This window comes from Eleutherodactylus coqui, chromosome 6, assembly GCF_035609145.1.
Source record: "Eleutherodactylus coqui strain aEleCoq1 chromosome 6, aEleCoq1.hap1, whole genome shotgun sequence".
NCBI lineage: Eukaryota > Metazoa > Chordata > Amphibia > Anura > Eleutherodactylidae > Eleutherodactylus > Eleutherodactylus coqui.
Window position 1 is genome coordinate 88,555,967 of NC_089842.1, and position 14,402 is coordinate 88,570,368.

General features: G+C 48.1%; 1 protein-coding gene across 1 annotated transcript; it reads left to right on the forward strand.

The window, feature by feature from the left end:
- Window positions 1–1,025: 1,025 nt before the first annotated feature.
- Window positions 1,026–8,762, forward strand: LOC136632341 (zinc finger protein 574-like). The gene is made up of 3 exons (XM_066607145.1): window positions 1,026–1,082; window positions 2,675–2,733; window positions 5,973–8,762. The coding sequence occupies exon 3, from the start codon at window positions 6,008–6,010 to the stop codon at window positions 8,555–8,557; it is 2,550 nt and encodes an 849-aa protein (XP_066463242.1). The 5' UTR covers window positions 1,026–1,082; window positions 2,675–2,733; window positions 5,973–6,007; the 3' UTR covers window positions 8,558–8,762.
- The last annotated feature ends 5,640 nt before the right edge of the window (window positions 8,763–14,402 follow it).

The window sequence follows — 14,402 nt, forward strand, 5'->3', positions numbered from 1 at the left end:
TTCTTCACACGACCGTCTTTGGGCATGCTTTTGTAAAACAGAGAATAGAACCCATTCGCCCTCCGAGCGTGCTTTGAGAGCACATTTTACGCATCTAGTAGGACCTGTTGTATCTTTCTGCGTTTTGCCCAGCAAAGTCCCCCGTAAAAGTCTATGGGAGGTGCGTAAATACGCAAGGGGATGCCTGAAACACTGCGCAAAAGAACAAATATAGACCTTATTAGTCGTTAAATCCATAGAAGGGCGTGTTGTGCGTGTGAACCCTGCGTGCGCAAAAAGTACAATCCTATGTACAGACACGTGCACAAATCTACCCCCTTCATGCGTAAATACGTTGCGCTGCGGCGTTTTTGCACATACGATCCTGTGAGTGCGCCCTGAACTGCATGTCTACGTGTTTTTGCTCTGTATACCCAGTTTTTCACCCCTGTGTTGCATCCGTATTTACTGCTTGTTTTTCAAAACGTACGAGGACCCAAATGATCTCACTTTTTATTTCAGTTTCCTGGCAACATGTGTAAAAAAAAAAACCTGATTTTTTTCCCCCTCCCATAGACGTTCATGGGTGGTTTTGGCTGGGGATACGGACCGCAGTAAGACAGGCGGTGGTTTTCTTACGTGTGTAAAAAACGTGCATCTGAATACATCAATTTAATTCAACGGCGTTTATTCATTCAGTAAAAAATATGGACCGAATACAGACAGAAAACGTGCCTATGTGAATGGAGGGAAGAGGATAGACGGGACTTTGTGTTGATATTTTATATTTTTTAATATACTTCTGGACATGCAAGACAAAAGTAATAAAAAAAAGAAATTAAAAATGAGATTCAATATATCCTCCGCACACAACATCAACCAGAGGGGACCGATGAGTTATTACGAAGTTTCCTTTCGGGTTTTGCCCATAACTAACATGGCGCTCACAGGGCACGTTACGTCACATCCTTTTTATTCCCCTCTCCATAACGGCGTTCAACAACCTGCCTTCTGATTGGTCGGCTGTATAAACCCGTAGCCAATGTGCTGTCTTTTTGTTAGCAGGTGGTGAGAACGGCGCGGTGAGGGCTGACGGTGTGTAGGTGAGATTTGGGGGGGAAAAGAGCCTGGTGTTCGGGCGGGAAGTGGCGTCTGACAGCCGGTCTGGCAGCCGCGCAGCTGGCGTTCCCGTCACGGCATTTTAATACCGTTGAGTTCACTTGAAATGCCATGCAATAATCTAAAGCTGCAATGCTGAAAACTATGAGCTTGTGAGGTGGGGGGTTATGTCCTCTTCCATGATGAGGGAGGCTTGTTCGTGTCAGGAGGTGCAAGTAAAACTGGTGGAACTACATGTCCCAGCATGCCCTGTGGAGCATCTGGCTGCAGCACATCCTGTAGGGGTCTTGGCTGACCTCCGCGCCATCAGCTTTCTGTTGGCTGTGATGACCAGCGAGGTCTCGTCGCATCCCATGAGAGTCAGCGGGACTGTTAATGGCGACACATGCAGCTGAACTACAAGTCCCATCATATCCTGTCCGTCAGAACTACACATCCCAGCATGCCCTGTCACTGTGTAAAGCCCTCCTTTGCACCACTGGGTGGCATATCTGCTGGCAGAGACCTGAGGGGGGCGGTTATCTCCCACCAGAGCGAAAAATTCATGCGTGGCAATCCAAGATGTGATCCTGCTCCCTCCCCCCACCTCGCGAAGGGCGTCTACAGACCCCACATAGATTACAACACCAGCTGGTCCTGCACACCTACCTGCACCCACTGAGCGTACCTGATGCTAAGCCACTTACCTCTGGTGCCGCTTATCTTGCCAGGAATCCGCCAGCTGGGTGTTTAGGCCCCCAGAGCTGTAAGGGCCCTTTTACACGGAATGATTCTGGTTCTGATTCTTGCTGGATCATGTGAGACTGAGCGCCAATCGTGGGATGTAAGCGCTGCCAGACGCTTCCCCTATGTCGCTCAGTTACTGCACATGTAATAACCCATGATGGTCCCGTGTGATCCGGCAGCCATTCCTCTGAGCGGCGGCCAGCTTGCTGTGAATGGACGGACGCTGAGCGATCATGTGTGACAGACTCGCGCCCCGTGTCACCGGACCCCACAGCTCTGCCTGGTTTTTTTCTATGGATTTCAAGGGTTAAATTCTGCGGCAGATCCCCTGCAAAACCCGCGGCTGAATCGGCATCCTGTCGGTGCAGTTTGGCCACTAGATTTCCAGCAGGTTTGCTATTGCAGAAAGCCAGCAACCGCTGCCTTCCCAGCAGGTGACGGGCGCATCCATGTGCAACTTGCTTGTATGTTTTTTGTCGGTCAGCTTCTGCAGGCATAAGTATCCAACTATGATCACCCCGTGTAAACAGGCAGACCTTCATCTACGGACCACTGCCTGTTTACTGTGAATGGAGGCGGCTGGAAGAGATCTCCTGCCGCTCTGCCTCCATTCACTGAACCGTTATCTCTCCTGTGATGGATCGCAGGGCGATGACTTGGTGCTTAAGTGCCCGAAAATTGTGCTGTAAAGAGGACCCTAAGGTTAGTTAGATGGGGGTCCCCAAGGTCGGACCAGCGCCAGTCATGGCAATATGCCACTACTTCTAGGACTGTCCCTTTAAGTCTGGCTCAGGATTTGTCTCTTGCACATCCCACGTCCAGGTCTCACACTGAGCTCTTCTCTCCACAGGCGTCTCCTATGAGTCCGTGTGGAGCGCAGCTCTGAAGGTCCATGCAGTGCTTTACCAGGTAAGAGACGGCCTCATGGGTTACTGACGAATCCGCATCTCAGGGCTTGTTTTCCCTGTAAATGATTTGGCTGCATTAATTTTTCTCTCGCACGATTGGGCCTCCTTGGACAGCCCTTTCTTAATGAAGCTGGCTCCCTCTGCGACTATCTGGCTGCAGGTCACTTTGTTGGGACCCGCTCCCATCAGGCCAATCGCCAAAGGAACAACTCGCCATCTGCACGGATTGGACTTCATGTAATACATTAGTAACCCACTAGAGGGTGCTCTTTACACTAACTTTCTGCTGTTGCTATTCAAGGATGGTTGGGGCCACCTTACATTTTATATCCCCTGAGTGGAGTAGGTGGGCATGTGCCTGGCGCTGTTATTAGAGTGCCCCCCCCCACCCTCTTCAATCTTCTAATCGCCATTTGCTCCAGCGCCTCCGCTCGCATTTGTATTCTCGTATGTCCAATGCAGGTGCTGTTGTACCCTGACGCCACCGGAAGCTAGGGGCTTGACAGGGCTTAGATGAACGCCCCTGTCACACCCCTAGCTCCTGATTGGGTAGCGACCCAGCACAACTCAGAGGCCGACAGCAGCGTGGAAGGAGTTTTACCGTGAAACGGAGGGGTAGTTTTAGTGTTAGGCCTACATTATTAGCTGTAAATGGTTCCTTGTGTGTGCCAGCTGGCATTTACATGGAAACATTCATACCTAATAATGCAAGCCTAACTGTAAAACTACCCCTAATCCTCCATCCCAGGGCAGAAGTATCCCCCCGCCGGCGGCCTCCCCTCTGCGCTCCCGCCTGCAAGTCCTAACATCCATACCCTGTGCTTCATTGGCCAACGAAGTATGCCTGTCAGCATCGGTGCCCCTGGAGCGTGGGGGTGAATGCGGCCCCTGACGGCTACGCCGCTCCCCATGGTCCTCTCGGCAGCCGCGCCTTTGACAGCTGCTGAAGGCAGTGGAGACGGGAAAGGAGTTGCCGTCAGCGCCCGCCTCAGCTGAAGCTGGGGACAGCACGTGACGGGCTGTTACACAGCCCTGAGCGCCGCAACATCAGATGCGAGACCGCTACTCCCAGCCTTATCGGTGACAGGCCCCTAGGCAATCGCACGCCCCCAGCCAATCAGAAGCTACATTTTTGTGTTACTAAATTTTCACACAGCTATATTATGTCGCCATCCCCTACTTCCAGTGGCGACATAATACAACAGTACCTCCAAAATGTGCATAGTTTTAGTTGTGTGGATTTTTTGTTTTGTTTAAGATAATAAAGCATTTTTAGGCTGGGTTCACACGGGGCAGAATTTCCATGTGGTCTTTCTGCACGAAAATTCCATTGGCAATTTTTGTCCCGGGATAAAGCAGCAAAGTGGACGAGATTTGCAAAAATCTTGTCGCTTCAAAACCAGCGCCGAACGTCACGAGTTTTGAAGCTGCTTTTCAGCCGCGGAAATCTCACAGATATTTCCATGTGGCCATTTTTTGCTCCATGGGAGCCCAGCCTTAATGGGGAAGAAGCAAAAAAAATTACATTTAAGCTAGAATTTTATAAAAATATTATTTATTTTTCCATGGTCTCACTTTGAGACTTGTCCACTAGAGGGCATAGTCTTTAGCAAACTGCTTATATGCAACAGTCCCAGTGTTTTATACTGCAGCAACAGGGGGTTATCCACTAGAATATACAGCTGATATCCGTGTGAGCTCAGCTCTGGAGGCTTTGCATCACTGTGCCTTACATGTATGTCCTAGTGCAGAGCAAGTTAATGGTTAGGGAGAGACTGGTCTTCTTATCCCTTGATAGGTAGGGGTCGGGGATCTATCGCACTGTTCTAACACACATTAGATCGTCAACAAATCCTGCTACAATTGCCAGGATTTGTTAAGCGAAATCCAGCCTGTATAGGGGCTCCTTCACACGAGTGGATTAGAATAGAGCCCATTGATTTCAACGGGTTAATTCACACTTCTGAATATTGTGTTCCGTGTTTTTGTGTTGCACAAACTTGCTCTACTTTTTTGTGTACCCAAGGTCCCTATAGACATCAATGGGGTGTCACAATATGCAAGGAGGTGTGTTTACACTGCGTAATTCTGCTAGTAAAACACCACGGCTGGAACTAACTAGCCATTTCCAATGGTGCGTCTTATTTGCCGCGCGCAAATGAACATCCACTGCGGGCAGAAAATGTGCCTAAATTACGCAGCTACGCACGCTTGGAGCCCTTTTACACTGAATTAAGATTATCGTTGGATCGCAGGAATCTGAATAGTTCAGCAGTCGCCTGAACTAGAGCATTTGGTAGGCAGCTATAGAAGGTGTAGCGTGGCCCTAAAGCTTTAGGGCCCTTGTACACAGAATGACTTATGCACCCAACGGTCGTCCCAGCAATAATCTTTCACATAGGAGTGAGCAACGCTCAGAGAATGAAGCTGGAGATAGTTTTGGCCACCCGCCTTCATTTAAACAGGCAGTCGATCATAGATGAACTACTGATTTTACACCGGCCAACCGTCCTTTAATTTTAATGCCTGCAGACACTGAACAACAAACGAATTATCATTCGCCATTCAGTCGCCGCTGGCATTTACACCGAACAGTTCTAATTGCTTAAGTCACTCTGTGTGCAAGGGCCCTGTGTACACCTTCTATAGCTGCCTGCCATAGTTCAGGCGACTGCTATTTGTCCCGACTCCCGCATGTACATGAACGCTCAATTCAGCTGAGCGGCCATGCGGTTTGTGAAGAAATCCGCAGCCAGAATGCTCTGAGACTTATTTCCAAGGGAAACAAAAGGCTCCGATATCCCAGCGCCTAATTCTTCGTTCCCCTCACATTGTTTAATGGGAGAGAGTTGGGAGGCCCCCATACACATACGACAGTTGTCTGGTCCCGTCAAAATCAGTGGGTTCAGCCGACTTAAATCTAATGTGTATAGGGGCCATTACTCCATAGGACAGCATGATCCATACATACTTGTCTGCATCTCGCCGTCTCTTCTGCTAGTTTTTGGATTGTGCAATTGAAATCCAGTCTAATTTTATTGTTGAGCATGAAGCTGCAGAGATCAAAGTGAGCAATTTGGCTTGGCTGATTTGCATACATTTGCATATTTCTGTAGTGCCGCTAACATGTCGTGCGTCCCTTGTAGATGTGCTTAGTAATATTTAACTCTGAAATCTTGCTTTCAGCTCCTCATTCGCTGCATCGGATCTCTTACTCCCGTCTTCTGTTTTCCATGACAGGTCATTAAAGTGATTTGGCAAACGGAGATGCTGAAATGACAGAATCAGAAGAGACAGTCCTGTACATCGAGCACCGCTACGTGTGCTCAGACTGCGGAGAGGAATTTCCCAACTTGGGGGATGCTGTCCTGCACCAACAAAACCATTCTGCAGCTGCGACTGAGCCCCAGTACCAGGTCCTTGGGCTCGACTCTCAGGAAAGCCAATATCAGTGCCTGGAGTGTGGGCAACTGCTGCTGACTCCTGCGGACCTGCTGGCCCACCAGGAGCTGCATTTCAGGTTACTGAATACATCTAAAACCGAGAGCCCTAAAACTAAGCGACCGTCTCGCAGTGAGATTCATTATGAATGCCCGGACTGCAAAGCTTTGTTTACCAGCCAGGATGTATGGATGGCCCACCGGTACACCCACTTGGAAGCCCAGGATGCATCCCAGTCGAAGGTTGTACTGCAAACGGAGGACCACGTCCTGGAGGATACACTGCAGCTCATGTGTAACTCCTCTACTCCTGGCGAGGTTCATCTCGTGGCAGGACAGCAGCATTTCCATGTCCCCACCCAATCCTCTACTGCGTTATCCCAGACACAGGTTCTTGTGGCCTTGGAGCATTCTTACAAGAAGAATGAGGGTGTAGGCGAGGATTGTGCCGTTGAAGTTTTGTTTTATAAGTGTTCAGAGTGCACTCAGCTTTTCCAAACGCCCGGAGAGTTCCTGGATCATCAGGCTACACATTTCCAAGGGCAAGAAGGTGCTCAAAATCATGAGACCGCTCAGCCCTCTGCAACCAAACCAGAGGGTGACGACGCGCAGAAAGAGGCTTCTGCTGCCGAGGAGGGCGAACAGATGACTGACGATGCTTCCGTTCCTCCTGACGGGGAACAGGCGGTAGAAGATGCTCCTTTGTCTTGTACCCCATGTGGCATGACGTTCAAGGATGCCGGTGAATTTGAAGTCCATCAGCTGTTTCATCAGACAGGCCCCTTTAATTGTCCTCTGTGCAGCAAAGTATTTCCTACCTCTCCAGAGTTGGATGAGCACCTTAGATCACATCAGGGAGAATCCCATTACCTTTGTATGGATTGCGGGCTTGGGTTTGCTAGTGAGGCTGTCCTATTAAATCACCGCAGAACCCACCTCTCAGACCCGCTGTACTCCTGCGAATGCGGCTTGACATTTGTAAATATGACAAAATTCCTGTATCACAGACGTCAACATAGCAACAAACCGCGTGAGCCCGCACCGGTGGAGGAGAAGATAATAAAGAACTACACTTTTCCAAGTCCTGCCGGTGGGTTCGTGTGCTCTTGCGGTAAAGAGTTCCCTTCGCTTCCTCAGTTGTTACGCCACCAGCATTTTGTGCATTCGCTTGAAAGGAGACACAAGTGCCCGACTTGTGGCAAGCCCTTCAAAAAGCGTTCACATCTACGAAACCACATGCTGACGCACACAGGGGAGCGACCCTATTCTTGCACAGAGTGCAGCAAGTCTTTCAACTCCCAAGCCAATCTACTGCGGCACAAGCTTACCCACACGGGGGAAAAACCGCACAAGTGCCAGATCTGTGGGAAAGCGTTCAGTCAGTCTTCTACACTCCAGACGCATCTTTTTGTACACAGCAAGGCGTATCCTTACAAGTGCGCAGATTGCGGTGTCAATTTCCACCGGCCTTACCGCCTTCTCATGCATCAGTATCATCATACAGGAGAGTATCCGTATAAGTGTCAAGACTGTGGCCTTTCGTTTTTGCTCAAGAGGCTGCTTGAAGTACATCAGCTTGGGCATAAAGGGGACGTGCCTTCTAGGTGTACCGATTGTGGCACTAACTATCCTAGTGCACAGAGGTTAAAAGATCATCACTGCAACCGAGCAGGCGGTGGTGCTGGAGAGAAGCTGGAGTGCCCTGTATGTGGCAAAAAGGTCAATTCTGATGCACGACTAAATGCCCATATTGCAAGTCAGCATGCGGGCACCAAAACTAGCCATAGTTGCCAAAGAAAAGGTAAACTACCGGAATCTTCACAGAGTAAACAGAAAGTGGGCACCAAAAAGCTGGAATGTCCCGACTGCCACAAAACCTTTAGTACTGAAACCTCCTTACAAGTTCACCGCAGGATCCATACCGGTGAGCGTCCATACCAATGCCCAAACTGTGACAAAGCCTTTCGACAATCCACACACCTAAAGGACCACATACGTCTACACACAGGGGAGAAGCCCTTTAAGTGTGATGTGTGCGGTAAAGCCTTCACTATTGCCGTTCGCCTGTCCGAGCATAAACGCATCCACACGGGGGAGCGGCCACACACCTGCCCGGATTGTGGCCGGGCTTACCGCTCCTTCTCCAACTTGTGGAAACATCGTAAGCTGCATCGGGAGCAAGCGGTACAACCGGTGGCCCTCGAGTCCCACTCAAATGACCTTTCCAGTACTGTAGCTATACTGGAGACTGTAGAAACCATTCCCATTATTGAGACTGTTGAAATCTTCCCCGAGGGCAGCGCTATAAGTGTGCAAGATATTCAGTTTGAGACTTTGCAGGTGGAGAATATTCATTTGGGAAATATTCAGATTGGAACCTTATGAGACAACCCCGTAAAGGGCAGCATGTTACCAGTCAGCGTTGAGGCCAGGTTTCCAGTTTTTGTAGGCTTTGGGTCTGCTATTCTTAACACGTTCGAGCCGCAGGGACAAGTTATTGCTGTCAGAAGTCCGCTTTAATTATGTCTTTCCTGTATGACATGCCGTTGAAACTCATGTTTTAATTAAAGCCTCTAGTTATTAACCTTTACTGGTGAATTGTAACATTTGCTCTGTACTTCTCTATTGTTTGGTTTTGTTTCCTGCTGCAGAGCTTTTGGTGCTTCTACACGTACTGCTTACCTATGCGGGGATACATTAAAAATGTTTTCTGGGCCTTGACCATTGATGACCTGTCAGACCAGTGGGCTGCTGACTATCGGCGCCCCTGTTGATCAGTTCTATGAAAAAGCTTGGGTTGGCATCATGGCCTCTTCCTCAGTATGTAACCAAATGTTGATTGGTCACAAAGCCTTTGTACAGCTCAGTCCTATAAATGTGAATGGGATTGAGCTGCAATACCGTGCACCACTGCTACGAAATGTACGGCGCTGTGCTTGGTGTAAAGTCAAGAGGCTGCAGTTCTGCGACCCTTTTCAAACAGCTGCTCGGTGGGGTTGCCAGGAGGCGGACCCCTGACTATATATGATATTGATGACCTATCTTAAGGATACGAGTCCCAGAAAACTTTTTAAAAATGGCATTCCACCTGTTGCTGTAAAACTGCCAGTCTTCGCTCCAGATTTTTAAAAGTACACACCAGTTAAAAGGGGGTGTCGCATTTTGGTTTATTACAAGTCAGATAAAGGAATGAGCAAGCGTAGATGTGCACTAAAGTTTGCACCGTTTTTCTTGCTTTAAAATTAATGTTGGAAAGTTGTTGGCCACAGACCCCCATAAAGCCCACCCAAGTTTTCTTGCCACTCTTTAAAGATGGCGTGCGCCAAGGTTTTCTAGTTCTCAGTGCCAAAAATCTGGCACAAATTGATAAATTCCTAGCATGTAGTTCTTGGCAAGGAATGAGGTTGTCCCAGTTTGGTTCAAGTTCTTAAGATGTTCAATCTATCTTTGCAGCAAACGGTATAATGGAGGGCATGTGTCATCAGGAAGTGAGCCATCTGCTAACTCAGATTCTTGTGTTAAATGTATCTTTTTGGCCACAATCTGTAATTTTGAAGAGGGGGAAAAAAATCCTCAAATCCTGCAATTTTTTTTCTCACTGACCAGAGAGTTTAATAATTGGCTGATGGTTGCTGACCTGTAGAGAAAGCTGTGCAGCCGTCATCGCACGAAGCGGAGGAGACCCTTGTTACACGCAATTATTAACGTTCAAACCAGCGCAAAACCGATAATCGTGTAGTGAAAACGCAGCCAACGACCGACCGATAAACCGTTCATTTTATGCTGGCATTAAAATCCTCGTTGGCTCGTCCACTCATTGGTTTAAATACGGATCGTTCAATCAGTCACTTATACAGCGGATAAACGAGTGAACGAGCCAACGATGGATCTGCCTGTACAAACGGGCTGCAAGAGTGAAAACTGACAGCGGTCCCTTGTCCAAACGAGAAAGCGGCAGGTGTATACAGGCCCTCACACAGGATCCACCATTCACAAGAGGTAGAAGCTGTGGTTATCTACTCGCCTCGCTACTAAACGAGCGCTGCACAAGTCGCAGAACATGTCTGGACCAGCCTCTCATACAAGTCAGTGGGTCCCCTCCTGTCTGTTGTGTAAATGGCTCATAAGACTGCTGTAAGGCATATCAGAAAAGATGGCCGCCCCCATCGTCCTATATAGACAACAGAATTAAAAAAAAAAAAGCTCTACAATCCAAAAATTTAAACTGATTGGAAAAAATGGAAAATGTTTACTATCATTTTAATTAAAGGATGGTGATCTACTTGGAATCTTGTCTTTGAATTTAAAGGAGATTATATAATTTATTTTTTTAATGGGTAGAGATTGGTTGAAAAAAAAAAAAAGTCATACTCTCCGTTGAGATGTCGTCCTGGTCCAGTATAACTAGCCGAGTCCTACTGCTCCATTTGCAGATTAAAAGGAACCTATCCCCAGCATATAGGCGACAGTGTAAAGAAGCATTGTACTAGTGTAAAATACACGGTTTTAGGTTAATTGAGCAATTTGCTGAAAACCCACATATATACATTTTTGCAGAAGTGCTCCTGACATGCAAATGCAGCGCCTTGACTCAGAGGTGGCGCGCTTGCAGCTTTGAGTCAGTACATCACTCATTTAACCCGGCCTCTTCATCCAGGAGCCGTACCCCCTTCCTGCGACATCAGCGCTCATACTGCTGAAATCTCATCCAAGCGCCATACGATTCTTCTAGTTTGTCTTCTGATGCATGAGCTGTGAGGTGCACACTCCAACTTCACCGTGCATGCATCAGAAGAGGCGCTATAGGAGACGCTCGGCGCGTGTGCAAGATTTCAGCGCTATGAGTACAGATGTCGCAGATGTGGTGGTGGCGGCGGCTAGTGGATTAAGAGGCCGGGTTAGAGGAGTGATGTGCTGACTCAGAGCTGTAAGGGCTCCACCTCTGAATCAAGACTGCGTATTTGATATCGGGCGGACTTCTGCAAAAGTAAAATCTCAATTTACCTAAAAACATTCATGTTCTGCTGCTTTACACTGCAGAACCATCTTATATACATATATGCTGGTGACACGTTCCCTTGAAGCGGGTGCGGTCACATGTTCATTGTACATGTGACTACTCAACCCGCACATAACCGCTGATGGCTGGGATTGGCTGAGTGGTCATGTGCACTGCAGGAAGAGCACATAGCCGCTGATGGCTGAGTGGTCACGAACGCTGGCAGGAACAGTGTGTACCCTCTGCAGCAGTTCCCAGGATTAGAGCGCTGGACTAGGAGGACATTTAAGAGGAGAGTTTGGCTTATTATTTGGTTTTCAATTATTTCTTCCCCATGGAATTTATTTAGTCCCGTAAAACACCTTTTCACACCTAAATTGAAGCACTTTGTTGTCCCGGTCCCAGGCATCTACACTGTTCTGTACACTTCACTTATGTCTAGGATTGCATTTAGAGGTCGGCTGGCTTAATACTAAACTGGCCTTACACCTTAGAGTGCCGGCCGATAGCAGTGATCAACCATCTAATGGGGGGACGCCTGACTCTCCACCAGTAGCAGGAGGACTGGGCTGTTAGGTTAGGGTGTTAACCCTTTCTAATCTGGTGTCGGACTTCATGCTACAGTGAGATTTCCCTATATAGCGCCGCTGTTGGACGAGGTCTGACACGTTTCTAATACTATGCAGAAGACAGCGGTGATTTTGGAGTTCTCTTCTGTATATGTATGTCACACTATGCAGGGGAGAGATCCGACATCGCAGCTCTCCTCTGCATACTGTAATATGCATATACAGAAGAGAACTCTGATGTCGGATCTCTGCTCTGCATACTGTAATATATACATATAGTGTCGTATACATATTAACTCACTTCTAATTAGAAGGAGATGCTAATAAAATCATCACAGCAGTTCATTTTTATGCGTTTCTATATAGTAAATCCTAGGAATCCACAACAAGCTTTCCCTCCCAAAAGAAATAACTGGGGCGGATGCGGATGGAAGGGAAATTGGATGGGAAAGAGTTAAGTGTGCCTTTGCTTTAGGCTAACTTCACACGGGTGAGCGCGATATGGGGTCATAAATTGGGACCTCCATATCACAATCGCCATCCACGTGAAATCTCTGCAGACGCAAGGCATTTTTATGTCAAAACAGACTCATCACTTGAGGGATGTAGCGATCCTCCGGCGCCGATGACAGCCGCAGCAGAGGATTGTGGACCTTGCATCGTGGGCACTCAGCACATGGTGCGCTGCTGCCGCCAGCCCCATTGAAAACAGTGGGCGGTGCTATGTGAGAGCACGCAGGGAGATAGTCATGCTGCGACTTGTTTCCTCACATCACGGTGCCATGCAGGAAAACCTCACTCGTGTTTGACCCCATTCAAAAAATGGGGTTCATATGAGACGCACAAATAACACACAAATCTCGCACAATTTTCTCACCGTGGAAGCCAGCCTTATAAGGCCTCATGTCCACGGCATGCGCAAATTTTTCATGCGGATTTCCGCAGCGGATGCACTGTGAGCCATTCGATGAATTGATTTTTGTATTACTTGCGGGAGATCGTGAATTGCATTTTTCTTTTCCCCCGCATGGATGTACGCAGATCCACTTCGGATCATCCGTGTGGAAAAAATCCACAATCCCACCTCCCTAATTGTTTTTAACCTTCAAATCCGCAGTGCATCCACAAATGTATTTGCGGATCGTAAGCTGCCATAGAGATGAATGGAGCACCTCGGCGCGTGATCCGTGGTAAAATGGAGCGTGCTGCGATTTATTATCCTCGCGTGGCGTCTGCAAATCAAATAAAAACACATCCGCAGCTGTTAAATGAAGTGTGGACGCCCCATGCTTCTCTATGAGCGCTTGATTTGCGGATCTCATGCGCAGATTCCTCAAATCCAAACCGCCCGTGGACATTGGACCTTAGGGTACGTCCACACGTCGTGGGATTTCCGCTGTGGATCTTGGTGTGAATTCATGTCATCCATGCTTGTTTCATGTGTTTTTCTTTTTGTTTTTTTTCCCACTCATTTAAGGAGGTGAAATTCGCAGTGAAAATCTGCAACATACATTGACACGCTGTAGATGTAAAACCGCACCACAGGTCAACATATGCTGCCAATTGTCTCCGCAGCATGCAGATGGGATTTCTTACAATCTCGTCCACATCGCCTGTACTTCATTTCCACGACGTGTGAAGATGCCCTTCATTTGATGCTTCGTGACCGGACATTTTTTTTCAGAACTAATGTATCAGTGACCTTCGCCACCCAAACATCGGTTTTCAGTGCTGCACAGTGGGTGCCCCTAGTGCCCTTCTGTACGTGTGGCACAGATGTTCCTGAGCGGCTCGCTCTTGTCTAGGATAGATGAGTCACTATGTTGTCAACATTGCAGACTTCTGTTTCTCGCTCTGACATCTTCGCTCGCCCACGTGCATCGTCTCTTCCACCCTGCGCACTTGTGCAGTTGTTGATGCTGCAGGCAAGTGTACCGTTCAATAAAGCATTGTTCCCAGGCAGCGCTTGCGCCAGGGCGGGAGCCCCGTTGCTTATAGCTATTTCCATGCCTTCCATACATGCAAGCAAAGATTCCTTCTGCTGTCCAGATGACTTGTCTTCGCTTCCTTCCCACATGTTGTGCACACCCATCTCCATAGAAACAGAAACCGTTGCAGAAATGTAATGTTCATCAATAGTCTGAGCACACGCCCTAGGTACTTCTAGGTACTCAATATGCAGCTGGAAGCAGGGCCAGTCCACAATTTTCAGCTCCGTTTAGAGCAGTTTTGGCAGCTAATACCATTGAAGTGGTTGTCTAGTTTTAAAGCTGATGGCCTATCCCCAGGATAGGCCATCAGTAGCAGATCGGTAGGTGTTCTTTACCCAGGACCTTTGCTGATCAGTTGTTGTAAGGGTCAGTGCGCTCATGCACTGAGCTGATTTCTGCAGGAAGCTGATAGATCACTTACCACTACGGTGGCTAGACTTGGTATTGCAGGCTTTGAAGTAAATGGGAACTTTGACTGTAATACCAAATCTGGCCACTGCAGCAAGAACGGAGCTGTCTGCTTCCTGCAGCAATCAGCCCAGTGAACAGCTGAGCAGCAGAGTTTCTGAGGGATGGACCCCTGCTGATCTACTATTGTTTGCCATTGATAGTTTACAAGTGGACAACTCCTTTCAAAGGGGTATTTTAACCACAGATGACCAATATAACTG

What these genes read in the sequence shown, in the direction of transcription:
- LOC136632341 (XM_066607145.1), top strand. Translation starts at nt 6,008, where the DNA reads ATGACAGAATCAGAAGAGACAGTCCTGTACATCGAGCACCGCTACGTG.